This window comes from Bos indicus, chromosome 24 (assembly GCF_029378745.1).
Source record: "Bos indicus isolate NIAB-ARS_2022 breed Sahiwal x Tharparkar chromosome 24, NIAB-ARS_B.indTharparkar_mat_pri_1.0, whole genome shotgun sequence".
NCBI classification, from domain to species: Eukaryota; Metazoa; Chordata; class Mammalia; order Artiodactyla; family Bovidae; genus Bos; species Bos indicus.
Window position 1 is genome coordinate 1,081,183 of NC_091783.1, and position 26,144 is coordinate 1,107,326.

The 26,144-nt window shown below is 59.7% G+C and overlaps 1 protein-coding gene across 5 annotated transcripts; it reads right to left on the bottom strand.

Moving 5' to 3' along the window:
* Positions 1–139: 139 nt before the first annotated feature.
* Positions 140–26,144, bottom strand: CTDP1 (CTD phosphatase subunit 1). 5 transcript variants are annotated; one of them, XM_070778619.1, is made up of 14 exons: positions 25,661–25,796; positions 23,475–23,563; positions 20,663–20,746; positions 20,065–20,158; positions 18,739–18,867; positions 17,175–17,325; positions 16,206–16,296; positions 14,500–14,666; positions 12,757–13,734; positions 12,378–12,519; positions 11,599–11,799; positions 6,619–6,781; positions 5,274–5,425; positions 140–939 (listed from the first exon to the last, which is right to left on the bottom strand). In XM_070778619.1, the coding sequence occupies exons 2-14, from the start codon at positions 23,507–23,509 to the stop codon at positions 798–800; spliced, it is 2,529 nt and encodes an 842-aa protein (XP_070634720.1). In that variant the 5' UTR covers positions 23,510–23,563; positions 25,661–25,796; the 3' UTR covers positions 140–797. The 5 variants fall into 5 exon arrangements, with proteins under 5 accessions (XP_070634720.1, XP_070634719.1, XP_070634718.1 ...); XM_070778618.1 differs by lacking the exon at positions 25,661–25,796 and adding an exon at positions 24,291–25,574; XM_070778617.1 differs by lacking the exon at positions 23,475–23,563 and having other exon boundaries at positions 25,661–26,143.

Here is a 26,144-nt window from a genome sequence, read left to right on the forward strand (position 1 = left end):
TGCTTCTCCATCCCAATGTCCAAGGCCCTGCTCACTCACCCATGAACCTCCCCACGTCTCTGCCCACGACCTCCCTGACCGGCACTGGGGTGGGGCGGCAGGTGGCTGGACCCTGTGAGGAGGGTACGGGGCAGGGAAGAAGGCTTACAAAAAAGACTTTTATTAAATGAAAGAAAAATCTGTTTGGTGGGTCACATATGAAATAGATATACAAAACTTTACATCTGATCTCACAAAGGAGCCGAAGGCGTTGGCCTTTGTCCCGATGCCCATGGGAGTGAGGAGGCGGCCTGGGCGCGAAGCCACGGGACCTGGTGTCAGCAGCCCCCACGGGCCACAGTGCGCTGGGCGCCCTGGCCCATCCGCGCTCGGCGCAGGTGTGTGCATGCCACGCAGCCTCACTTAAACCCCGCGCGCCACCGCTTCTGTCAGGAGAGCCAGGACGCCGGGCTCCTGCGCACCATCCCCTGAGTCTCGTCGGGGCCCCAGGCCTCATCCTAAGTGACGTGCTGTGGCATTAACGGCACAAGTGCCCCCGCCTCTGATGACAGACCCCACGCTCTAGCCCACACCCCTCCTCTGATGACAGACCCCACGCTCAGTCCTGCCGTGTGGCCCGGCTGAGCTCAACGACGGTCTGTGGTGTGGCCTGTACTCCCCACGATACTGTCCTTAACAAGTTGGCCTTCCTGTGGTAAAACTTCTAAAAACACCTATTTCTGCAAAATAATGTTTCTGCAGGTGGAGCTCTGCAAACAGACACGTCCTTCCATGGGTGAGCTGCGGGCCGTCCCAGGTCACATGAGGTCGCCCAGCTCGGCCTCCAGCGCAGCCGCCATCTCGTCTGCTTCCGAGCTGCCCCCCTCCTCGTCCTCGCAGCTGGACGCCCCGCTGGACTCGCTGGCCGCGTCCTCTTCGTTCAGCTTCCTCTTGTGGCCCCTGCAACAGAAGCAGATGCACCGTGAGACGCTCCCAGCCCTGACGGCCAGGACCCACAGCAGGTGACACAGTGACTGTGACGCCCGAGGACAGGAGAGGGCAGGGTGGGACAAGCTGCTGGAAAGGGACATGGGGACAGTCGCCAGCAGACAGGTTCATGGTTTAGGCCTATAATCTATTTTGAGTTAATTTCTGGATAAATTTCTGACTGTGGCCAAGACTATCTTGCATTTGACATCTAATTGTTGGAGCACCATTTATCGAAAAGGAAACTTCAGTTTTATAAGAGTATGTACATCCCCTGACACACACCTCTGGTTTGGGAAAACCTTCCAGAAAGAAGAAAACCACCAAAAGTGCATCTCTCTGAGCCACAAAAGGCACGGCCAGCAGCCACACACAGGACGACGTCGTCTGTTACTCAAGCTCTACCACAAAAATGCTTCTACGACAGACAATAAATGATCTAATCGTGAGAAACACGCCCCAGACAGAAAACCACCACCGACTCCCTCAAAAGAGAAAACTCAAAAAGGACAATAAACACTAAAAAAATAGTGCGACTTAATTGGAAAGTGAAACGGAGGTGCAGTTAGGAAGCACCTCACCCCTCAGGCTGGCAGGATTGGGGGGAGGCCCTGGGCCTTGCATGGGAGCGGGACTGGCCCTGGGAAGCGAGTCCCCGAGCCGGGACGTGCAGCAGGCACGTCTCCCTGTGAGGAGACACGTCCCCGGACAACCTCCCAGCTGCATCCAGCGAGGTGCTGCGGGGTGGGCGCTGGATGGGAGCTCGGTACCCTCAGCTCCTCGGCCGACACGCCCGCAGCCTGGCACCCAGAACCGCCCCCCACCGCGAGGTCACACTCCCCCACACTGAGCTCAGAGGCTGAGAGTCCCCCACATCCTGCGCCTCCAGCCCCGCCCAGAGGGACACATCCCAGAAAAGGAGCGGGCGCCGGACACACGCGTCTAAGTCGCGGACTTTGCTCTGCACCAGGTAAGCAAAGCGTCACTCTGGATGCTCTTCTGTCGTCATGGCTACAAGAAGAGCTGCAGGCAGAAGAGCTGCAGGCAGAACAGCCTTGGGGTGAGACGCATCTCTGTTTAAAAAACCACTCTGTTTTATGCTGTCACTTACAGAGAAACGTAAGGCGGTGGGATGAGGAGACACGTGAACTGTGGGTCTCTGGGGCCTGAGCTCAGAGGCCTCGCGGAGCAGCCGGGTCTGGGAGGGCAGCGGGCCCCTAGGGCATCCTGCCTCACCCTAGAAACAGCCCTGCAGCAGCTGCACCCACCCCAGACAGGCTGACTCGGGACAGGGCACAGCCACAGGCCACAGCCGCCTTTCCAGTCAGTGCCCACAGCTGGAGCTGGGCGCTGGGCCCCGCAGGGGGGGCCAGGGAAGGGAAAGTCAACGGGAAAGAACCCGTTCTCTCAGGCCCCGTTCGCACCTTGAGGAGGCTAGGCTGGGAAGAGGGGAGGGTGCCGGGGCCTGGACACAAGGATGGGGCCAAGTGGGTCCCTGCGATGCTTCCAGGAAAGGCGCCAGCCAAGCTGGGGTCGGGCGCCGGGTGGGGGTAGGCGTGGATGCAGGGCTGCAGCTCTCAAACCAAATCAGAGCAGACGGGGGGCCCCGGGCCAGCCTCCACACCGCAGGCTGACTCTGGACGTGCAGAGATGCTCGAACAGAAGGTGTTACTAAGTGTGATTAATCTGAAGCACCCAGATTATTACCCTTTGTCGAGTGGTAAACATGCAGATATGTTTAGAAATGACACGTAGAAACAGTTTTGAAAGACTGCTTAGTTCTTTATCGTTCAAACCACTGCAAACAACCCCAATAACCACATTCCTCACAGGGGTACCACCTCCCAGGGACAGAACTGGAGGTCGTGTGTGTGCACATGTGCACAGCAATAACACGTGTGCAGTGAACACACAGCCCCAGGCGGGTCCTGTTCAACTGTGCATGCTGGCCACCAGGCAGGTGGTGACCCAGGCCCCACCCTAGCTGCACGGCCTCAGCTGCAGCGAGACCCTGGGGTCATGGACTGTCCCTCCAGCTCCTCCTCGGCCACCTTCCACTCTGTGTGCTGGGAGACCCCCAGTGAGTCACCAGGGGTGGGGTGGGGGCGTGGGCAACCTTCCCGGAAGTAAGAAACACGAGGTGCAGAGACCCTCATGCACCCCAGGGTGTTTCAATGAGGAGCTGAGGCCATCAGCGGTGAGCCCCCAGGGGTGCAGATGGGGCCAGGCAGGGCGCCAGGGCAGAAGCACAGGTCCCCACAAGGGTACTCCGGGCTACTTGTCGATAAAACCTTCTCAACTGCATCTGGAGACATTGCTGCAGGGGCGCCAGCCCCTCCACTCTCAGGGCCACGGCCCCGATGGACTCAGAGCCGGGAAGACGTGAGCCCCAGGGAGACGCCAGCAGCCGGCTGGGAGGGGCGACCCCACAGCCTACTGCAGCCTCCGCTCAGAGACGAGCGCCAACTTGCTGAGCCCTGGGGGCTCCACAGGAGGAAGGCTCGGGGACCGTGGGGTCCAGTAGGCGGGCTTGCCCCGGATGAAAGTCAGGCCACAGAGGCAGTGCCCGCTGGTGGAACAGGCAAGCCTTCAGTCCCGGTTACACGCTGTTTGGAATAATCTCACGTCCAACACAATTGAGTTTTAGTGCTTAAATTACCTCAAAGGCTGGAAACAGCTGCAAGCCATGGTTAATAAAGGCCTATAATTGAGACCAGCTTCCTCTCCTCCCAGCAGAACAAGCAATATTTGTGTTTTGTTTCCACAACCAGCTGCACAGTTCCCTAGGGAAACGCTAACAGATTTAATTTGGAGAAAATTTAAGGCCCGAGAGTCATCTCAAATTTGATGTAGAATAAAGCAACAACGTGAACAGGACACAAACACGCATGCAAACTTCCTCCCCCAGGGTCCGCTGTCTGAGCACTTTGCTGTGGAAAAGCATGTAGACCCACACCTAAAGTCTGCTGTTTAGTAAATACTAAATAAAAAACTGTTATTTTGTATCAACACCTAACCCAGATTAGACAAAAGCCATAAAGCACGTATGTTTGAACTGCTGGTTACACCTCGCTGGGTGTTTTGGCAAAAATAAAAGGGCAGTGTTGCACCTGGTAAGGTCACTAGTTCGCCATCAAGGCCACGTCGGGTGCACGTGTGTGCACGCGTGTGTCTGTGTGGACAGGTCTGTATTCCGCCGCTGTCCCAGCTGCACTCACAGTGGAGGAGATGGTTATTTCCGTGCACGTGGGCATTAAGTGGAGGTTATGACGGGGGGGTGGGAGGACAGGGCAGTGTGCCAGGAACAGGGCATCAGGAGGGAACAGCGGCCTGCTGCTACCAGGACACAAAAGGACCTGAAAAGAATGTCTCATTTGGAAACATGGGCCATTAGTACAGAAATGAGGAAACACCTGATCTGATCCAGCAGTATTGGCAAACCCTGAGCTGAGCAACCCAGGAGCACCTGCTCTGTGGTGTGGAAGGCAGTTGGGGCCCCGAAGCTGAGCGAATGCCACCTCCCAGGTGGGCTCCCGCCCGGCCCAGCCACAATGGAGGCTCTGAGCGTCTTCAGAGATGCACATGTGGGGAGCGTACCTTGGCACCAGGGTCCCGGGGCATGCAATCCGGGTCAGGACCACAGGGTGAGAGGGCACGCTCCAAGAAAAGCTTATCCAGACCTCATGTGCTCGACCGTTTCTGAAAAGCCTGAGTGTGTTTCATGACAAAAGCAGCTTTCTGAGCCCTTGAGGGATGGAGCACAGGGCTTCCCCAGCCTTCACGCCCGGTGTAGACGCGGGGCCCACGACGCCTGCACCCCTCATACCCTCCGCCCTGACGGCAGGACTCCCCACGTGCGAGAACACGGAGTCAAACCATCGTGTGTAGCCGATCACCCAGAACAGAGTTCACAGTTCTCTCCTTGACTCACGGAACAGCGTTCCTAGAAAACGGGGAAGCACAGTGTGCCAAGCGGGCTTCTGCAGCGGAGGGCGTGGTGCCACCTCCGCCTGCTGTGGGGCACTGGCCTGTGCCTGCCTGAAGGGGCCGCACTTTTTCCTCAGGTCAGTTCACCTACAGGACGGCCTGGGAGTCAGACCAGACGGCCAGGAAAACACAGATGCAGACACCCACCGGTGCTCAAACAGCGAAGCCGGACCCGGTCTCCTGCTCAGAAAGCAGGGAGGCCTCTGCCCTCTGGGGACCCCCTCAGGGTTCCCAGCCCTCCTATCAGGGTCCCCGATGCCGGGAAGACCCAACAGGATGGCGTGCGCTCACCACGTGGGAGGCGCCCGGCCCGCACTCACCTGAGCCCCCGGTTGTCCCCGGCGCTCCTCTCCAGCCGGCGCCCCCTTGGCACCCCCAGGGCCTCGGGAGGGCCACGCCCCGGCTCCTCCTCCTCCGGCGGTTTCTTCTCACTGTCACTGTCGTCGCTGCCCTCGCCCAGGATGTCGTCCACCTGACAAGGGGCCGAGTGTCAGCACAAATGGAGCACTATCCCAAGGAACCCGCCCGGCGGCCCCTCCCCAGGGCGGGTCTCAGTGCTGCCCGCTCCAGGAGGACATGCAGCAGCTCCTGCAGCTCCGATGTGGGGTCTGCCCGGGAGGGAAGGGGCGGCCCGGGCTGTGTTCCCTCCCCCACCAAGAACTCCAACACCCAACAAGTCACCATTTCTGCCGGAGCCCCGAGTCAGGGAGGCCCAGCGCCCAGGATGACGGCCAGTGCCCTCGGAGCCCCGTCCTGGGTGTGTGCCCTGCACACCTGTGCACCCCACGGCTCTAAGGGGCCCACTTCCCTGCAGAAGTCGTGGACACACAGTGGACGGTGGGGACGCCTTGGAGGAAGGCCCTGGAACCTGGCCCGGCCAGGATTAAAAACCCTCTGATGAAATTTGGGCAATGGGGGTGAAGGAGGACATCCCCGCCCCCAAATAGAGCAGCTCTGAGCAGGGACCACAGCCACGGCGGAGGGCTCAGACCAGCGACATCTCCAGTTGCAAACCTACACATGCAGCTGAGAAGGGACAAGGCACACGCACCCACGAGTTCAAGCACACACACGCTGCGCCGACAGTTCAAGGGCTGGCTTTGCTGTTGGGCCCACAGGGTCTTCCAGGCGTCCCTGGTAGCACAGATGGTAAAGAATCTGCCTCAACGCAGGAGACCTGGGTTTGATCCCTGGGTCAGGAAGACCCCCTGGAGAAGGCAATGGCTACCCACTCCAGTATGCTTGCCTGGAGGATTCCAGGGACAGAGAAGCCTGGTGGGCTACAGTCCACGGGTCACGAGAAGTCAGACACGACTGAGGGACTACCGCTTTCACAAGGCCTCGACACGTAATACACTCTCTTTGTTAAGCTGAAGGCCTCCATTTCTCCCGTGAAACGCGAGAATGCCCACGAAGGGAGGCAAGGCAGGACTCCTGTGCTCACAGACAGCGCTCACTGCTCCAAACAGAACCACACGTCCACAGACACAAAGCACCCGGACTGTAAGAGAGCCTGCAGTCTCCTCTGAGAAGCTGCCCACAGCCCACAGGCGGGGCGCCATGGTCCCCAGGCGGGGTCAGAAAGCTGCCTCCTGCACTGCCCGCACACTGGCCAGTCTCGCCCCACCGAGCCGCCCCCGCGGCCAGAGGGCAGCGTGGGCTCACCTCCTTGTCCATGCTCTCTAAGTCCTCCTTGCACAGCGTGTACAGCGGCATGGTTTCCGACATGCTGGGCTGGCGCTTCCTCCGTGAAGGACCAGGCTGCTCCCCATCCTGTCTGTCTGGCAGGTCATCACCAAACACCTGCTGGGGGCGTGGCTGCACCGCCCTGAAAGGGAAGTCACAGCCCATGAGGACAGCCGGCCCGAGCCTGACTCTCAGGACAGGTACACACACACACGGTATACATACACCCAGGGTACACACACCCACCTCGGGTACACACACACACACACACACACACACACACACCCACCCACCCACCCACCCACACAGGGTATACATACACCCAGGGTGCACACACCCACACACACACACAGGGTATACATACACCCAGGGTGCACACACCCACACACACACACAGGGTATACATACACCCAGGGTGCACACACCCACCTGGGGTACACACACACACACAGGGTATATATACACCCAGGGTACACACACCTACCTGGAGTACATACACACACACACACACACACACACACACACACACAGTATACATACACCCAGAATGCACACACACCCACCTGGGGTACACACACACAGGGTATGCACACACCTGGGGTACACACACCCAGGGCACACACACACACACACACCTAGGGTACACACACACACACACACACACAGAGGGTATACATACACCCAGGGTACACACACCCACTTGGGTACACACACACAGGGTATGCACACACCTGGGGTACACACACACAGGGCGCACAGACACACCCACCTGGGGTACACACACACACAGGACACACACACCCAGGGCACACACACATACAAGGTACAAATACACACACAGGTTATAAACATACCCAGGGTAAACCCACACACCCCCCCAGGGAGTGCACACACACACACACACACACACACACACACACACACACACAGTATACATATTCCCAGAGTACACACACACACCCGGGGTACACACACAGAGCATACACACACCTGGGGTGCACATACACAGAGAATATACATATACCCGGGGTATACACACAACCCCCCCTCGGGGTATACACACACACACAGTATATAAACATACCTGAGGTACACACACCCCCACCCACACAGCATACACACCCGGGGTACACATACAGAGCACACACACACAGCTGTGAAGACACACACTGCCTTGTGGGTGGTGCCTACTCAGCTTTCATCAGTCTGTATTTACGAAACTAAAGCCCAGCAGGTCCAGCCAGAATGCGGCAGGTCAGGCTCTCCTGTCCTCGGGCTGAAAGCAGACACTGACCTCCTCTCTCACCAACAAACCACACCACTCAGCGCCGGTCTGGCGGGGTGGACAGGGAGGGTGAACACTTGCCCAGAAGCCAGCGCGGGGGGATATGCCCTCCGTGTGAGGTCAAGCAGCCACAAGATCTCCGTACGGTCCCACATCAGGTCACATCAATAACCACAGCTCTCATGAGCGTGGAAAAACGGCAACGGTATCCTTTTACTAAAGACACGCCCGTCACAGCCTCCCTCCAGGTCCAGAACGGGAGAGGAGGAACACGAGTGTCCTCCGCGGGAGGCGGAGGCCCGGGGCTCCCAGGACCCTACAGGCACCGCCAAGACGCTCCCTCCTCCAGGGACAGGACGAGCTTGGCCACGACTCCCGCCTTAGGTGCCCCTGCCAGATGGCAGTCACACCGGGTGGGCGAACAGCAGGAGGGCACCTGCCCTCCATCAGCCAGAGATTCCCCATAACGCAAACAAGCCACGGTTCTCCATACGTTTCTTTTCTACTTGGAAAACAGTCGTGTGTGACCCCATGGACTGTAGCCCTCCCTCCAGGCTCCTCTGTCCACGGGATTCTCCGGGCAAGAACACTGAAGTGGGTAGCCATTTCCTTCTCCAGGGGATCTTCCCGACCCAGGGATAGAACCTGCGTCTCCAACACTGCAGGCATATTCTTTACTATCTGAAGCACCAAGGAACTGGAAAATAGTTGCTCTTCATTAAAAAGGTGTTAGCATACAGAGGTTTGCTGTCTTAAAAAGAATGAGAAGTAAGTATTTTAAAGACGTCTCTACTCTGTCTCCTAACATGGCGACCACCAGTTGCCTAAGCCCCGCCGCTCCCACAGGCTCTCGGCATCCCACGCTGCCTGCACGACTCCCCAGGTGGGAACACCTGCGCCACCTACAGAGACTGGGGGGGTCAGACGGCCACAGACCACTCCCCGCCCTGGTGTTAGCAAGCCCACAGCAGCCCCCATGGCCAACCCAGGAGAAACAGAGATATGCACACGTTTACAGCGGCCCTGTCGCTCAGAGTCTAGAGCTGGACATGCCCCTGATGTCCTCAGCGGGTGAACAGTCACAGAAACTGCCGCACCTTACACCACGACGCCCTCTGAGCAGTCGACACAGTGACGCTGGGGCAGAGTCTCCAGGAAGCTGAGCCGGGCAGAGCTACGCGGCGCCAGCCCGCCAACCTGCGCTCTCGCACGACAGGACAGGGACGGACACAGACCAGGGGGGCTGTGCACGGGAGGCTGAGCGGGGCAGGGGGCCGGTGGGGGTGGGCAGGGAGGCTAGGGGTGGCCGCTCCAGGTCTGGACCGTCAGGGCAGGCATCTCGGCTCTATGTGGGCTGCAGGTCTGGAGATGTGGCCACTGGGGGGAGATGGTTAAAGGGTCCTTGGGCTCTCTGTCATTTCTGTTAACTGCCTGTTCCCCTACAATCATCTCCAAAGAAAACCTATACTATAAAAAACAAGACATTCACAACCTGCAGCATACAGCTAACAAAGGGCATAGAAGAAGCTGTTTCAGTGGCTGACCCACTGGGAGACGCATATGAGGCATGCTGCCGTGGCCCCGACCTCGCACCCTGCTCATGGCCCCAGCCCAGTGACCCCATGGAGCCGTGCCTGCCACACAGGCAGCCTGGACCCGTGCCCCAGCCCGGTGGCTCTGAACAGCAGCTGCTCTCCCCTCCACGGTCCCAGCAGTGACCTGCACATGGAGATCCTGTGTGAGAGGCACTCCGTCCATATTCCCCAAGGACCTCTGACTCCAGGCCCCTTGCGGGCTGGCACCTTAGCCCAGAAACAGAACATCAAAGCAGGAGGTCTGAGACTTAAGACTCCCAAACAAGTATCAGACGGAAGCAACTGCCCAACGGCTGTGGTGTCCGGTCACAATCGGGTCTGCCCTGGGGTTCCGGATCAGAACGTGGCCGGCACGCCGCCCCCGGGAGTGTAGCCCACCCTGCCCTTTGCACACCCGTGGGCTACACGCCTCTACCTCCAGGAAACAGGACCGGAAAGGGTGGATGGCCCAGGGGGTGGCCTAGCTGGGCGCTTGGAGGTGAGCCCAGCACCCTGTTGGGCTCACCCTCACAAGGAGGAACCTCAGAGATGGAGCTCACTGCAACACTTCGGAGAACAGCTCGGTGTAAGGATGAGTGCATAGCAAGCACGCGCCACGCGGCGACAAGCAGGACATGCCACACACGCGCGGAGAGCGAGGAGCGACAAGACCAGCTTCACAGAACAAGAGCCCCGTGAAGCTTCTGGGATGACAGAATACAGAGCTGCACCCCAAAACCCAAACGCTGTTTAGGATAAGCTGCACGAGTTACTATAGAAACACTGGGCTGCTTTTGTCCAGACGGCGCACCCTCCATAGACATGCACTGAGGCCAGCGCAGCTCCAGGGCCCTCAACCCACCACCCGAACACCTGCTCTCCGTCAGGAAGGACCTGACAGAGAACACAACGATCACCGCAAAGAAAACCCCAGCAGGCCACGTGTCCACACGGACGAGGAGATAGCACCATTTGGCTGGCAGCACGGGACCAGCGTCTCCTGAACCCAGGCAGTGATGCAGCCCTCTCACAGCGACCGCCACCCAGGAGGACCAGGGCAGAACTCCCAAAAGCCAGCCAGGAAGAAGCATCAACTCAGGGTGTAAGACGACAGCCAGTGAGGTGGAGGCGGGTCCACAGGGCTGCAGAGGCCAGAGACGCGTCATAGCGTAGCCGTGCACCCTAGATGGGCCAGGGCCGGGAGGCTGCCGGGCGGGACCACGGAGCTCAACAAGCCTTGGGCGAAACAACAACTAACTCCCCCATTTATCAGAGTCACAGATGTCCACGACCTTTAACCCAGTCGGAAAGCAACTCCACAGGAACAAAAGCAGCACACAGGCTCACAACGCATCTACTTAAATGATTAAATGTCACGTCGTCATGAAAAAAAAATCAAAGCTCTATCAGTGACCATGCTCTTGCTGCTGCTGCTAAGTCGCTTCAGTCGTGTCCGACTCTGTGTGACCCCATAGACATCAGCCCATCAGGCTCCCCTGTCCCTGGGATTCTCCAAGCAAGGACACTGGAGTGGGTTGCCATTTCCTTCTCCAATGCGTGAAAGTGAAGTCGCTCAGTCATGTCTGACTCTTAGCGATCCCATGGACTGCAGCCTACCAGGCTCCTCCATCCATGGGATTTTCCAGGCAAGAGTACTGGAGTGGGGTGCCATTGCCTTCTCCGGACCATGCTCTTAGTTTCAAATAAAAAAAAAACCACCAACCAACACCTAACTGAAACTGGCCTCAACCAGTGAGTGCATCCGTCTGTCCACAGCTGGAGCCCAGCAGCAGGACAGACACACAGCCTACAGTCTCCAAGGCCCGTGTGTCTGTGCAGGGCGGGAACTGCTCCCGACAGGGCAGCCCTGTGTCTCAGGGATGCAGCCGGCAGGGCAAGACAGGAGGGCCAGGGCTGCCTCCTGCTCCCTCACTGATCCTGGGCAGAGGAGGGCCACGTGCCCATCCAGGCGGAACCACACCTTGTCCGGCCCAGCCCCACACCAGACGGGAGACTGTGCACCAGGCCTGCCCCACACGCAGCCTGCTCCTCGCAGCCGGCCATGGCTCAGGGGTGGCTCCCTGTGAGCAGATGGAGTACCTGAAGGAGGAAAGCCCTGCGTGGGGCAGGGCGCCAGGCGGCCCGGGGCCCGAGGTGGCTGTGCGGATGAGCTTGCCCGTGCTGGCATCGTAGATCCGGACTTCAGGACCAGGCGGAGCCTTCGGGTGCACAGGCGTCGGGTGGAACAGGGCGGTGGGGACCAGGCTCTGCCTGTCTGGGAAGGACGCGGGGCTGTCCTCCCTACGGGTGAGAAGGAGGGCCGTGTAAGGGGCTGGAACCCATGGGACCCCGGCAACCCCTCCCACCGGGACATGACTCTGCAGGGGGCATGTGGTTCCTGGTCAGGCCTGGGGCTCTGCCACAGCCTTGGACACAGGCCGGCACTCTCGGCACTGCTGTCTCTCAGGCTGTTTGCAGCCCTGCCTGTAAACCCAGCACCTGCTCTCATGGAGAGGGGTGCCCGTGAGCCCTCTCCCCCAACACCGCGGCCCACACACCTCCGCACCTGCCCTCCCCCAGCCACCACCTCCCTCCATGTTGGACTCTGCAGACACCCCGGGACTTGACAGAGCATTCCCAGCCTCAAAACACCTGTAAACCAGGAATCATGGCAGAATGCTGTCTGGTGTCTTAGAAGCAGCGATTCTGCTCCTTCTCCAGGTGGCACCAGGGAGACGGGCTATCGGTGACACCCCGCTCAGCAGGGACAGGGGAGAGACAGGCAGGTGTCTCCGCAGATGGGAAGCCGCGGGCTGCAAGCGCTGAGCAGGCCCACCGCCCGCACCTGCTCGTCGGGGACCGGGCCGCCTGGAGCTCACCTCTGTGTCCTGCCCTGGTCATCGCGCAGCGGGAACAGCTGCTCCTCCACCCTGTCCCAGCGCTCCAGGCAGCTCCACAGCCAGTCGGGGTTGACCACGTGCAGCTGCCCGCACTCCTGGGCCTGGCGCACCTTCTCCGTGCCTGCAGGCAAACTCAATCCACTCAGAGCCACGGGATGGGGGGCAGGGCGCCTCGGGGGCGGCAGGGACAGAGGGGAGAAGCTGGGGCTGGGGGCAGGGGCACAGAGGGGCGGGGCTGCTGGGGCTCAGGGCTGCTGGGGTTCAGGGTGGGGGACACGGAAGGGCAGGGCCGGGCGCTTCAGGCCTCGGGGACACCTGGACCCCCCGCTCACCAGCGGGCGGGCTGGGGGTGACTCACCGGCCCGCGCGGCGATGAGGTGGGTAGGCCGGGCCGGGTCGTCGGGGTCGAGCACGAGCTGGGTGAGGATGCGCGCGCCCAGCGCCCGGGCATGGTAGTGCTCCCGCGTGCGCTCCACGGGGAAGTTGGTGGGGTGCAGCCCGCTGAAGATGATGGCCACATCCGCCAGCACCTTGCTGCGCAGCTCAGGGACGATCTTGCGGATGTCGGGGGCCTCGGGGCTCTCGCCGCTGAGGAAGCGGTCATACTTGGCATAGTAGTCGGAGTGCACGCGGGAGAGGATTTCCTCCAGGTGCACCAGGTGGTCGTCGTCGTCCGCGTCCTCCTCCTCCTCCTCCTCCATACTCTGGTCCAGGGACTCACCCACCGTGATGCCCGACTGCTCGCTGTTCTGGGACTCGGTCTCGGCCTCCTTGCGGTCGGCGCAGCCACCGCCCAGCGCGCACAGCCCATCCCGCTCTCCGTCCTCCTGCGCGTCCGCCGGCACGCCGGGGCTGGGCTCCCCGCAGTGGTTGGCGCCCGCGAGCCGCTCCCCGGCCGGACCTGGGGGGCCTCCCTGCAGCATGGCCTTCCCAGCGTCGCGGGCGGCCTGGGGCTTCCTCCGGGTCCGCCTCTCCCCGCTCTCCCCGTCGGAGGGGGCAGGCGAGGGCTGGCCCTCGGACTCGCTGCTGCTCCCGCTGTCGCTGGGCACGTCCGGGTCCGCGTCGGGGCCGGCTGGACCCCGCACAGGCCTCTTTTCTGGTGGGGTCTTTCCGCGCGGCAGGTTACCTGCCGAAGTCCCGCGGCCGTCAGCGGAGGGGGTGCGGGCAGTGGGCCGGGGGCCCCTCTCCTCCTCCTGGCAGGGCCAGCACCCCCGAGGGCCCGGGCCCCCGTTGAGCTCCCGGGCGGGCCTCCCAAGGCCGTTACTCTCCACCGTGGACGCTGGCCTTCCTTCCTCGGGGTCCCTGATGGACAGAGGCTGCTCTGCGGCGTCTGCACCTTCAGGACGATCGACCAGGTGAGGACACAGAAGACAAGGCCACCGTTACTCAGCGAGCAACAGGAAGCCTCCTGTGGACACACTGCCCGCCAGCCCGTGCCTGCGGTTCCAGTCACCTCTGGACGGTGGCACACACCAGGAGGCGGCCAGCGGGTGACTGCTCCAGGCTGGCCGCCTCGTTGGTCACTGGGTTAGGGGCTCCACAGGGTCCCAGACGTGTGGACCGCTCTTGGCTCCCAGGCTACGGTCAGAAGGCCCGTGCCTCAGCCGTGCGGGTCGCCCTGGGGCCTCCCTCCCCTCTGCCTGGCCTCAAAGTTCTGCTTCAGCCAGTGCAGCAGTTAACTGTATTCTCAAAATAATTTAAAAGCTAAAGATTATCAGAAACACTTTAAACCGAAACTTCAAACTTTCTCCAGACTTTGGGCTCGACTGGCCGGAGGGGCTCCGTGTAGGTCTGGGCAGGGTGCAATGGCCCTGCCTCTGCGGGAGCCCCCACACCACACCCCTGGGCCCCGCTGTTCTTTCCAGGGAGAACCAGGAAGAGGGGCAAGTTCAGATGCATTAAGTCAAGTAGCATTCTTCACTCAACTCAACAGGAAAGACGCTCAGGCTAACACTGTTACATTGAAACCACATAGTATCAGTGTAACAAACAAACCCACAGGACCTCTCTGAGGCTGAAACACAAATAAAGGAACAAAACCAAAAACAACTGGGAAGGAGCAGTAGCCACAGTTGAGAAGGGACAGCAGGGGCCCACCCACCTCTCTTCCTCGCTGGGGGCTCCCGGGGCGCAGACGGGGCATGGATGTCCCCAATGCCCTGGAAGTAGACGTATTTCTTCACGGTTATCAGGTTGGGGGCGAACTTCCAGACGTCTTCTCGGTCGTCGATGATGCAAACCATGGAGTCTCCACAGGGAAAGAGATTTCTGGAAGTAAATATGCATCACTAGTACCCTTTATGGAAGTCACCACCCGCCGAACATCTACATTGTCTCTCACGTGGAACCAAGGGAGAGCAGGCTAACCAGAACCAGGCATGAGCTGCACGGAAAGGCTTGTTTAAAAAACAAGACTTTCAAGATTTCCAGAGAAAGTGACACTGAGATTGCTAACACTCCTCCCGTGTCTGGCGCTCCTCCGGGCAGGAGCAGGACAGAGTGAGGCGTCAGGGCTGGGGAGAGCCCTGCCTGGGGGAGCTGGCGTGGACCGACAGGCCCGACCGCGGCCTGACCCAGCAGGCCATCGGCCCGCGCCATGTGAGAGCTACCGGCTCCAGGCGGGAGACAGAGCCCCACTCGCGTCTCAGCTGGGCACATACGTGACGTCAGGACAGAACAGTGATGCTGGGGTGCCAGGGGAGCAAGGGTCCAGAAAGCCCGAGGGACACAGGCCCACTCTGGGGTCTCGTCACCTTGTTTCTGCCCCCAAGGCCGACATTCAGACAAGCAAGTGCGAAGACAGAGAGTCAGAAGATGGTGCTTCCTGCCCATCTTCCAGGCCTGAGGAACAAACCCAGCAGAAGCGCCTGCCACTGCTCAGGTTTTCCAGCTACCACTAAAGGCAGGAAGAAGGCTCACATGTCCGGAATGACTTTCCGTGCGTCTGTTTCCACGGCACAAGGTGCCTACAGTGACTTACGCTGGTGATGCTTTCAGCACATCTAACTCCAGCAAGACCAGGGAACAGCTTGCGGCCAGAAACCTGCCTCACCAAGCACCCCCGCCTGGAGCTGCCAGGAGCCCTGTCCCTGGACACCCCGTCCTCAGGCAGCTTCTCCCCTGACAAGCATCACACCTTCCCTTGTGCCTGTATCTGCTCATCCAGATGCTCAACCTGTAAACACGAGCGCTGTCTCCGGACAAGTACTCCCAGGCTCTCTTATGTACTACAGACGTGAATAGGACATCCTAAACCTGAAACTCGAAATGTCAGCTAAGGGTCACCAACACCGGCCAAAAGACCACACCCGAGATAGGGGTATGTACCCCCTTATCGGGGGGAGGCTGCCTCTCTCTAGGTAGAAAACAGGGAAATTCCTTATACAGGCTGAGCAAGAAATTCGCAATATAAAACAGGCCTTCAGTGAGGGGTCAGGGGCCAGGACCGGAGGGGCCCGTGGGGTGGAAGGAGGCAGGACGCTGACGGCAGGGTCAGCATACGCAAGGCCCTGAAGGAACAAGGCCCCAGGGGCGGCCAGGGGGCTGCAGGCGCTCCGCCCCAGGCGCTCGCGCCCTCACCCCGTGCTCACTCCCACATGTGCGATCCCAGGCTCCAGCCTGAGCCCCCCAGGAGCCACTGCTGCCTGGACATTCAGGGAAAGCAGGGAAGGGAAGGGTCTAGTTAGAAGACAGTGGCTATCCACACGCCAGAGTGAACGCTGGGGACAGGGAGAGGAGATACGGAACCCGCAGCCTAATGCTCCAGATGCAGACTTTACAACCGGAAGTGCACAGCCAGGTACCTACCTAAGGTTCCCTGTTTTGGAAAACGGGTCAATACATTCATCCCTCGATAATATTCGATGAGAAAACAGCTTCTTCTCAGGATCTAAAAAGCCTTTGAAAAGCAAACAGGACACGGTCACGTGTCTGAGACGCGCTGCCGTCCCACTGCGTGTGAGATGGGGAGACACGGAGCCCACCCCCCTTAGGGGAAGGGGATCGGTCCAGATGCTGACAGAGCCCCCACCCAGATGCTGCTGGCTCAGCAGGTGGGGTGAACACAGCTCAGTGCTGCCCCAGGAGCCCAGGGCCTGCCAGTAACTAGCACGGGGACCCCACACATGCCACGGCTCCCGAGAGGGGCCCGTGGCCTGTGCATGTCCTGGGCCGTCGTGTTCGTACAGCAGAGGGGAGAGCAGGGCATCCAGGCAGTGCTTTGAAACTCGCCCCTGACAGCAGGACTGCATGGACATGGACGAGGAAGCACCTGCCCAGCCACGCACGGCACCAGTGCTCAGCTGTTCCCAGGCTCACTGAGTGCCCACCAGAGCCCCCGCCCTCTGTGACAGGACCCCAAGGTCACAGACTTGACACCCACGCCGACTGCTGTCTACTGAGACAGACATGTCCCCGGTGACCAGGCTGGCAGCCCCGAGGGTCTCTACCTGTATAAGAAAGCTCTTATAGAGAGCTCCTACTTCCCCGAGCGTCTGTGATCCTGACCAGCCTCTCCAGGGGCCGGCGGCGTGCAGCTGACAGAGGGACAGGGGCTTGCACTTGGGACTGGAGCGTGACTGCTGGCCGAGCAGAGCAGAGATTCTGGAGGACTGGCCTGCCCGCGCCCCAGCCACTACCACGGGGCCGAGGCCGAGTCAGGCAGAGCCTCTGACCTTCCCTCCATCTGCAGGACCCACCTTTGAGAAGGAGAGGAGCCAAACCCACACGCCGGCCGTTGAGTATCCAGAGTGGGACAAAACCCCATGGGCTGCTCACCTGCGATGGTGTGCGCGTACAGCCGGCTGCCGAATGTGAACACGTGCAGCTCGTACAGCCGGGCCACCTTCTCCAGGAACTCCTTGCAGTGGGGACGCAGGCGTGTGTGCAGCATGGGCTCTCCCCGGCCTAGCTGGAAGTGGAAGATGCCCTGCAGAGAGCAGGCCCAGTCAGAGGGCAGCGCTGACATGTGGCAGGTGACAGCCGCCAGGCTGGGGGCTATGGGGGGGGAAGTCACGGCAGCACAGCCTGCCGCGCCACACAAACGCCTTCCTCTCTCACACTCTGTAAGGGGGCTCAGCCTTTTCCTGCATTAACCGCCTGGGTGAGTACTCCGGATAATCACAGCGACTGCCCACAATAGCCAGGTGACCTGTGATAGCTTCCTGTGACAACTATGGCGCCTTAGTTGTCTGAGGACCGGGCACCGGAGGCCTCACTAAGTGTCTCAGGATTCCGGTGGACACTCACGTCCCAACCATTTCACGAGCACCCTGGGTGGGTCACTTCACGCAGGGCAGGCAGCCAACCACCGCAGATTCCAGGGTCTATCCACAGTGCCTCCCGGGGCCAGAGAGGAAGGTAAGCTAAGAGCCCCACACAACTCAGCCTAACTTCCTTACGGTTATAAAATGCAACTCCACTGACTTACAGCACAAAAACAGGTCCATCTTTAGGAGACAGATGAGATCAGTAACTCCAACCTGCTCACACATGATCAACATGCACGTAAGTCTACTCTCCTTAGAAAGTTAAACTCTGATCCTTTTAATTGTTTATCATTCATTTTCCCAGTAATAATAAACTCAAAAAGAAAAGGAAATGACCCGAGGCATTGTTAAGTTTTCACTGGCTATAAATCTGTCACACTGTTCACGACAGGGCTACTCTGGTAAAACACTTGGGAGTCAAGATGGTACAACCACCACCGCCCCCCCCCCCCCACCACCAGCCCCACACTCAGCGGTAAATCGTCTGGACACTGCAACAGAAAAATCCTCAAATCCCAAGTCAGGGTATCTGAGGTTAAGGGTTCAACCCACCTCTCTAAGTGCTGCCCGCAGGTCTGGGAGCTGTGGTGGTGGGGAATCGGGAGGGCACAGGAAAGCCCCCGGCAGTGGGCATGGTCCACGCGGCCCCAAGGACACCTTGCTACCACACATGCAAGTGGGTGTGATGCAACCGTTCAAACTCTTATGAAACGAAATGTCCGGCTCCGCAGCAGACAAGCCCCGAGTGGCTGCAGTTGCACCCCGGCACCCCACCCCTGCCACCCAGCTCTGCCGCCCATGAATGCGGTGGTCGTGATAAGGAAACCCTGAGACATGTCCACAGGCGATGGCACAGACGGCATGGAGAGCTGTCACAGGACAGAAGATTCCACGACACAGAAACACTAGCCATCCGAACACCTGCACTGCTCTGTGGGAGAGAGGGTCCACTCCAGCCCCCACCAGCTCTCCACTGTCCCCCAGCGTGGCCGTGAGCTCAGGGGCAGAGCCTGTTCACTTCCTAAGCGGAACACCAAGCTCCTTCCCAGGACGGCAGTGCCGCCCGCGCTCACCTTGTTGGACATCTGCTGGCAGTGCTGCTCCGTGGTGTGGATCAGCGTCTGGTCCAAGTCCACCATGAGCACCAGCTTCCTGTTGCGGTGCAGTCGCTGCTGGTCTTCCCTCCCCAGCTTTTCTGCTTGCTACAGCCAGGGAGGCAAAGAGAAATGACTGAGGAAGGCTGTGTGGCGACAAGGTGACGCTCCGTCTTCTCAGGAAACAGAACAGGAAGCTGGGGGTGCCCGCTGCACCCACGCGCCCAGCAGCCCGGAGCCGATGCCCTGGTGCCTGAAGCCCGTTCCATTTGCTCGAATGTCCTCAAGCCAGTCTGACCGTGACCGCATCTGGTTACATGTGGACCAGTGATCGGGGCGGGGGCGGGGGGGAGAGGCAAGAGGCTGAGTCTATACGGACTCGCTCAGGGCGGGGTGCTGGAGGACTGAGACTCTGTAAGCCGCGGGGCAGCTGCGGCCGTCCTGATGAGCGACAGGAATCCCACCTTGTGCTCCCGAAAGAGTTTATGCAGAAAGGCCAAGAGCTACTCTGTTACAGCAGAAACAGCGGGAACACTTCCTTCTCTTTTCTACCTCAGACTTCCTTGTTTTGTCTTAAACATACGCTTACGTACTTATGCTTAGATTTCAGTAATTCAGAGAAGTCAGAATCACGTCTCTGGCATTGTCTTTTCCACAAAACACAAAGTAGGCCTGTGTCGTTTACAAGCACAGCGCTTCGACTGACAGCTTACAGAGACGCAGAGCTCCAGGGCTCCCTCAACAAGACAAGAAGCCAGTGCCCTGTCCTGGTGAGGCTCGCACACGTGGGGGCCCTGACCCAGCATCAGGAGGCCTCTGGCCAGCACAGCCACGTGACTCTCGCAACGTAGAAGAGCAAGCTTTCTGTTCCCAGACCTCCCTGCAGCACGCGCACGTCTGCTCGTGAAAGCATGCACTGGGCCCCCACGCCCACGTTGCCAGCACCACTTAGCCGACACCGCTTACTTCCTGCACAGCCCTGCTCCCAGGCAGGGGCCTTCCGGTGCCCCCAGCTCACGACCCCGCCCGGCGGCCAGGGCTCCCCGCCCAAGGCTGTCTTCCCCTCTGAGCCCAGGCTCTGGGGGAAGCATCCCGGAGAGCTCCCACCCCAAAGGCAGGGAGATAACAGGAGAGGCACAGCCCCCGTCCCGCGGACAGGCCGCTTGCTTCACACGGACCATCCGTGCACTGTGGTCACTTGGGATAGTGACAAGAACAGGCCTGCCCCCTCCGCCCCCACCCCCACCCTGACTGAGGAGTGCCCCCAGGACCACCCTCCCAGCCCCGGCCCCCCAGGACACCTACCTCGGAGCTCACCATGAGCTCGGGGACGCTGTGCACCATGGACACGGTGGCCGTGGACAGCGGCACCTGCGGCCGCCCGTTCTCGCTCTGCAGCCTGCGGGGAGAGGGGCGCTGAGGCTAGGGCTCTAGCTCGCTAACTCACGGGGACTTCAGCTTGGCCTAATTCTAGTAGACGTGCACCACGGGCCTAGTGCTGAAGTGTCCTCCCCATCTGGAAACACAGGAGCACTGAGGAAGACTAAGTCACACTCACAAAGTTTCCTTTGAAAATAAAGACGGTCCCAGAGGCCCACAGTGTGAGAAACAGAAGGGTCCACACGGCTCCAGACGCGCGAACCAGGGACACCCTCGACCACGGGGGCAGACGTGCCCAGGCTGAGACACGCCCAGGCGAGAAGTCCAGGCCAGGTCCAGGACGGCAGTCCCACAGGGACAAGGAGGAGGGCTCGTCGCAGCTCCTCCCACCACACCGGGGTATGCGCCTCCCGAGGAGGCAGCCCAGCCCGTGGCGTGTGGGGGACAGCGGGGCCGCCGCCTGCACCCAGCCCTTGGCCCTCGCCCCCACAGGCCCCGCTGCTCCCAAGCCGCCAGCACTTACTGGGTCAGGTCCTGGCCACACTCGGCGCACAGGCCCTTCATGACGACGGGGTGACTACATCCTTCTAAGCGCACCAGGACTGCCCTGGAAACGGGGGAGAACAAGCACACATCAGCAAGAGCTGCAACCCCTGGGCTTATTGGATGCCCCAGGACTGCAGGGGGTCACGCCGCCCCCGAGCCATCTCTCTGGCGATAAAGTGAAGGGCTTTCCCCTCCGTGGGTCCTTCACGTGAAACACAGCAAAACTACCTACGGAACAACAGAAAGGACTCAGGATGTCCTGTCAGATAACAGAAAACTGTCTCAAAACGCATGAGAAGCTTACATGGGATTCTCCTATGGTTTCTGATAAACAGCTTAGAAAAACCGAAACGTTAATATGACAAGAAACAACTCGTTAAAATACAGACAGATAATAAATGATTCTTGTCTCCCGTAGTCATTCCCAGTCTAGGAAAAGGCTGTGATTAATCTAAATTTTTCTGACAGGACTAACATTCCTAGTTTTCATAAACACAGAAATTGCTATTTTCTTTGTACATTCACCTCAAACCCTGGTGGCCTGGCAGCGGTCTCTGAAGCGGGGCTTTCAGCTCCGCAACCTGATGGCTGTGGGTCAGCGTGCCAGGCAGGCCAGCGTGGTCCCACCTCCCAACCCGGCGGGTGTGGGCCCGGGCGCCCAGCATGGGGGGCCCTCGGGTTGATCCTCACAGACTCTCTGAGGCCTCTCCCGCCTCCCGGGCAGCGCCCCATCCCTGCTGTTCATGACCCGGCTCCCCGTGCCCCCAGCCGTGTCCCCCCCAAGGCCTGTGCTGGGCTGGCGGCACGGCCCCTTCCCTGAGGGGCCACCATCAGCGCCATCTCAACCCCTCCCCGAAACTGCCCCCTCTCCCTGACCCTAGACAGGCTGGGGGAGTGGATGAGCCCCTTTCCTGAGCACACACAGCTCCTCCAGGTGACCGTGCCCGTCAGCAGCGCCGGCGTGGGGTCCCGCCTGCTTCAGTCCTCGGTTCTGGGGGGAGGCCACTGCTGCCACGGCCCCCGCCCCCCACCTGGGACCCAACTGCATGACAGGGAGGGCGGATGGGGAGGATCCCTTCCTGCCAGGGACCCTCCTGTGCGCGAGGGGGGAACGGGCCCAGGATGCGCCTGAGACCGCGCAGTGGAGCTGGCAGGCAGACGGAGGCGCTCCGCTCCAAGTTGAGGGTGCCCTCCAGCATCTGCTCACGGGTCGGGGCGCTGTGGGCCCTGTGGCACCTGCACACAGCCTGCCGCCTGCCTCCTGGGACACCCACAGGTGGCGGGCGGGGGAGAAACAGTGACTGCTCATCCACCATCTCACTGACGCCACTCACGCTGCGGTCACAGGCCCCGCAGACCTGCTGCCCATGAGGCCACAGGGACACAGCGGCCGGTGGGCTCCCGGGCCAGGGGGCCCCCACACGCCACTCCTCTCAGCAGGTGCGGCTCGGGCTGACACTTGCCGGGTAAGTTGCAGGAACGCCCAGCCCACATTAGAGGGAAGCCGACCTGACAGTCACCTGTGTGTATCCGCGGGAGGCTGCTCCCAGGACCCACAGGTACCAGAGTCGGGGGATGCTCTAGTCCCTTACGGAAAACGGCCTGGTGTGTGCACACGTCCTCCTGTATACACTGGCTGTCTCCCGGTCACTGGGGACACCCACCACAAGGTCAGCACTATCACAGTTGCTGGTATGCGGCAAATTCAAGCTCTGCTTTTTGGAACTTTCTGAATCCCTACTCTCACTGCTCAGATGTTCTGACCCAAAGTCAGCTGAACACACAGGTGGGGAAACTCGTGGACAGGGAGGGCCGACTGCATTTTCTGTAAGTTACAGGACCAGATCTGCCCCCCAGGGTCAGAGCTGGGTGTGACACTGTCTGTCCAGCTGACTTGGGCATCTCTGCTTGGGCTTAAAAAATATCCCCCCAAAGAGATGCAGTCCCCAGAGAGGGAAAGGGGGTCAGACAGGAGCAACAGCCACGGCCTTTTGGCACGAGATGCCCTCCCTCTTCAGCTCTGCAGACCTTGCCATGGGCAGGGTCGTTCTACCCTCAACCCACTGCACAGTCAAGGGACTGATGTGCTGTGAACTCTAGAAACACTTCAACCAAGGAGACGAGCCTCAGAATGGCAAGCCAGCCACCAACACAGGCCCACCTCCCCGGTGGGTGAAGAGAGGCCACGGGACAGGTGTCAGTGTGGTCCCCACACAAGGTATTCCCCTCAACACACAAGGACCAAGCTCTTCGGAGGCTTCTGTGCTCAGGCTTCTGTGTCTGCTCTAACGGGGAGCTCAGAGCGCACCGGCTGTGTCAGGGAGCGGGTCCCGGGGTCCTGCCAGGTGCTGGATCTGGGCAGGTCGGACGGGTGAGGGGCGAAGGGGCCTCTTCAGAGCGGTAAACGTCTGGCTACTGAAGAGCACTGGGGGGCGAGGCGTCCAGACCAGGGCTGCACTGAAAGGAAGCAGGACTTCTGTGAGAAAGGCTGATTCCAGGGCTGTGTCAGGGAACAGGACCTGGAAGGGTGCCTGCTGCCTAGTCCAGGATAATCTGAGTGTTGAGAAAGTGACTGGAATGGACTATAATCCACTGAATAAGAACCCATGAGTCCACGCCAATAAGTTAGTTTTTCTTACAGTAGAAAGCCAACCAAGAAAGGAAGAAGAAATGAAGGAATTAAAAACATCACCACTGTACAATCCTGATACAAACAGCAGATTCAGACAGACAAGCTACCAGGCACAGATAATGCTAGTTGGACGTCAAGAAAAGACGCAAGCACGCACCTACACAGCCTCCTCCTGTGCCGGTCCTTATCCATCACCAGGCTTGTTTTCTGATTATTTTATGTGTATATTTTCCTTTCCTTTGGAGACTTCAATGTATCCACATGAATTGAAAAAAAAAGTAGACAAGTGAAAAGAAAGGACAAATAATTAACAGAAATACTTTCTGCTAACAGTGCCTTGTCAGAATATTTCCAAATCAAAATAATTTCAATCCACATATGCGTTACGAGGACAGAAACAGACTCTTCCTTCGTCTACTTCCCCCACAGGGATGCTCCGGGTGAAATGCGGCCTAAGCAGACAACAGTGTGGAGAAAACCCGGGGAAGCCCAGCAGGGACAGGGCTGGTGTGTCAGAACCTGCTAGGACCTCGTCTCCTCCTCTGTCTAAAAGGTCAGAACAATCCTCGCTCTCCCTGACAGTGTGAGGGCTACAAAAACACGCAATCCCATCGCATGTCACAAGAGCGTCTGCCATTTCCACTACATCCAGAGACAAGTTCTCTAAGTTCCTGGAACTGTTCTTGCCGGAGAACCACCTCTGGTGTGGTCAGGATGAGGCCAGCTGATGACAGCGATGATGGACCCAAGGACAACTCTGGCCACAGAGCCTGGCTCTGGGCTGGTGCTTTACACACCCTCTCAGACCTGAGTTCCAGGAGAAATGCTACCACTGGTCAGAGTCTCAAAAGGCCCCGGGACAAACCACTGCAGTAAGATACCCCAAGACCTGAAACACCAAAAACACACAGAAAATTACCCACAGCTGGGAACTCATCACTAGGCCAGCTGCTGGGCTGACTGGCGGCATTACCTGCCTGGGCTCCCCTTGCTTTGCAGGACGGCTGCACGTGAAGGCTCGCTAGCTGCTGTGACCAGTAACCGGCCTGCCTGGGCCTTGGGGTCATTTCCGTGCAGTCAGAGTAACAGAACAACATGGAGCAGAGGTCTTTCCCTCAGGGGTTTTCTACCCAGTCAAACGGCAGCATCAAGCAGCATGTCCATCGTTCAGGTGGTGGGTTTACAGGCTCCTTAGGGCCCAGGCAATGGTCAAGGAAGATCTGACTTCAAAGCAATGCTGAAAGCACACCGGGGTGTCACACACAGCGAGCCTCTCCCTCGTAAGGCCAGGCGGATGGCTCTGGCGGTGGCCAGTGAGAGTGCAGCCCAGCCACCTCCCCTGCACTCTGCGGCAGGTACAGAAGGCTGAAGACCTGGCTCTGCCTCCAAAGATGAGAGAAGAGAAATGGATGCGGGATGAGGTGCCCAGGACTGCAAGGCAGGCAGGCTCTAGCCATGTAGAACCATGTGGAAAATGTTCAACAGCCAGAGGATGAACTTGCGCCACCAGGAGAGGAGCAGGGGCCGGTGCCCACCTCTCCAGGGGAGGGCCAGGGTGGGGAGAAAGGGAACTGAGCGCCCAGGGCACTGGCGCCCCCACAGAGGGAAACGGCACCCCAGCCACTGAACAGGAGGCAGGGATGCTCACCTGCCCCAGGTTTCCGTTCCTGCAATGGAAACAACCACACCAGTCATGTGTACACAACTTTGCGCACAACACTGGTCAACTTATAAACAAACAAACAAAAAATCCCTTCACAAGTTTAAAACATTGGGTACAACAGCAAGAGCCGATGGTAGAAGGATACACTACTGCTTGCCCTGACCTACCTATGCCAGAGCCGCACCCCCTTCCTGAGCTATGCAGCAGAACTGCCAGGTTTTACAACCGCGCTTCACAAGGTTTACTATGACCTGAACAATTGCATGCCTCTCAACAATTAACGCTGTGACAACAAGCATGAAACACGCCTGCTTCTTCCTGTACGCGCTATGACCCCTAGTTTTCCTAACTTACAAACGTAACGTCTTGGGTGGAGACACCTGTCACAGAGAGAAAAGAATGCAACTGTCTTTCAAAGAGTGCAATCTCGGTGACACATGGCTTTTTTTTTAAGTTTGCTGCCTCCGATCAGTAGATGACTAGCAGGGACTGTCATCCAGCCTTAGAAAAACAGGCAGAGGCGCAGCTGTGCGCCCTACCTTCCAAACTTCTCCCCGAGCGCAGCCCCTTCAGCGGCAGCTCGGGAGACCCTCTCCCACCCAGTGCCCAGCCCAGGACCCGCTCCCGGCCCAGGCCCAGAGCTCCCTCCAGACCTGGCTTCCTTCCCCGTTACCACTCACCCGGGGGCCACCACCTGGCCCGGCTGCGCGCACAGCTCTCGCACCACGCCCGCGCGCTCCGACCTCAGCCTGCGCTCCGCGCGCACGCAGCCTCCGGAGCCGGTGCGGACAGGGGCGGGACCGGGGGGCTGCGTGGAGGCGGCGGCCTCGCACACAGCCAGCACGGAGCCGATGCGGACGGCAGCGCCAGCCGCTACCCTCCACTGGAGCAGGCGCAGCGGCCCGGGGCCGGGGCAGCGCACCTCGGCTACGGCCGGCGGCTGGGAGCCCTCGGAGGGAAGGCGGCCGCCGGGCGGCGCCTCCATCCTAGCCACGCGGAGACGCTGCGGAAGGGCGCCGGCAGACGATCAGGGCCCGGCGTCCCTCGCCGCGGGCGGGCGACCCCGGCCCAGGAGGGGACAACGGCGGTAACGCTGCGATCCTCAGCCCCGCACCGGCTTCCACCCGCCGCCCGTCCCGCGCCGACTTCCGGGACAGCGTGCGG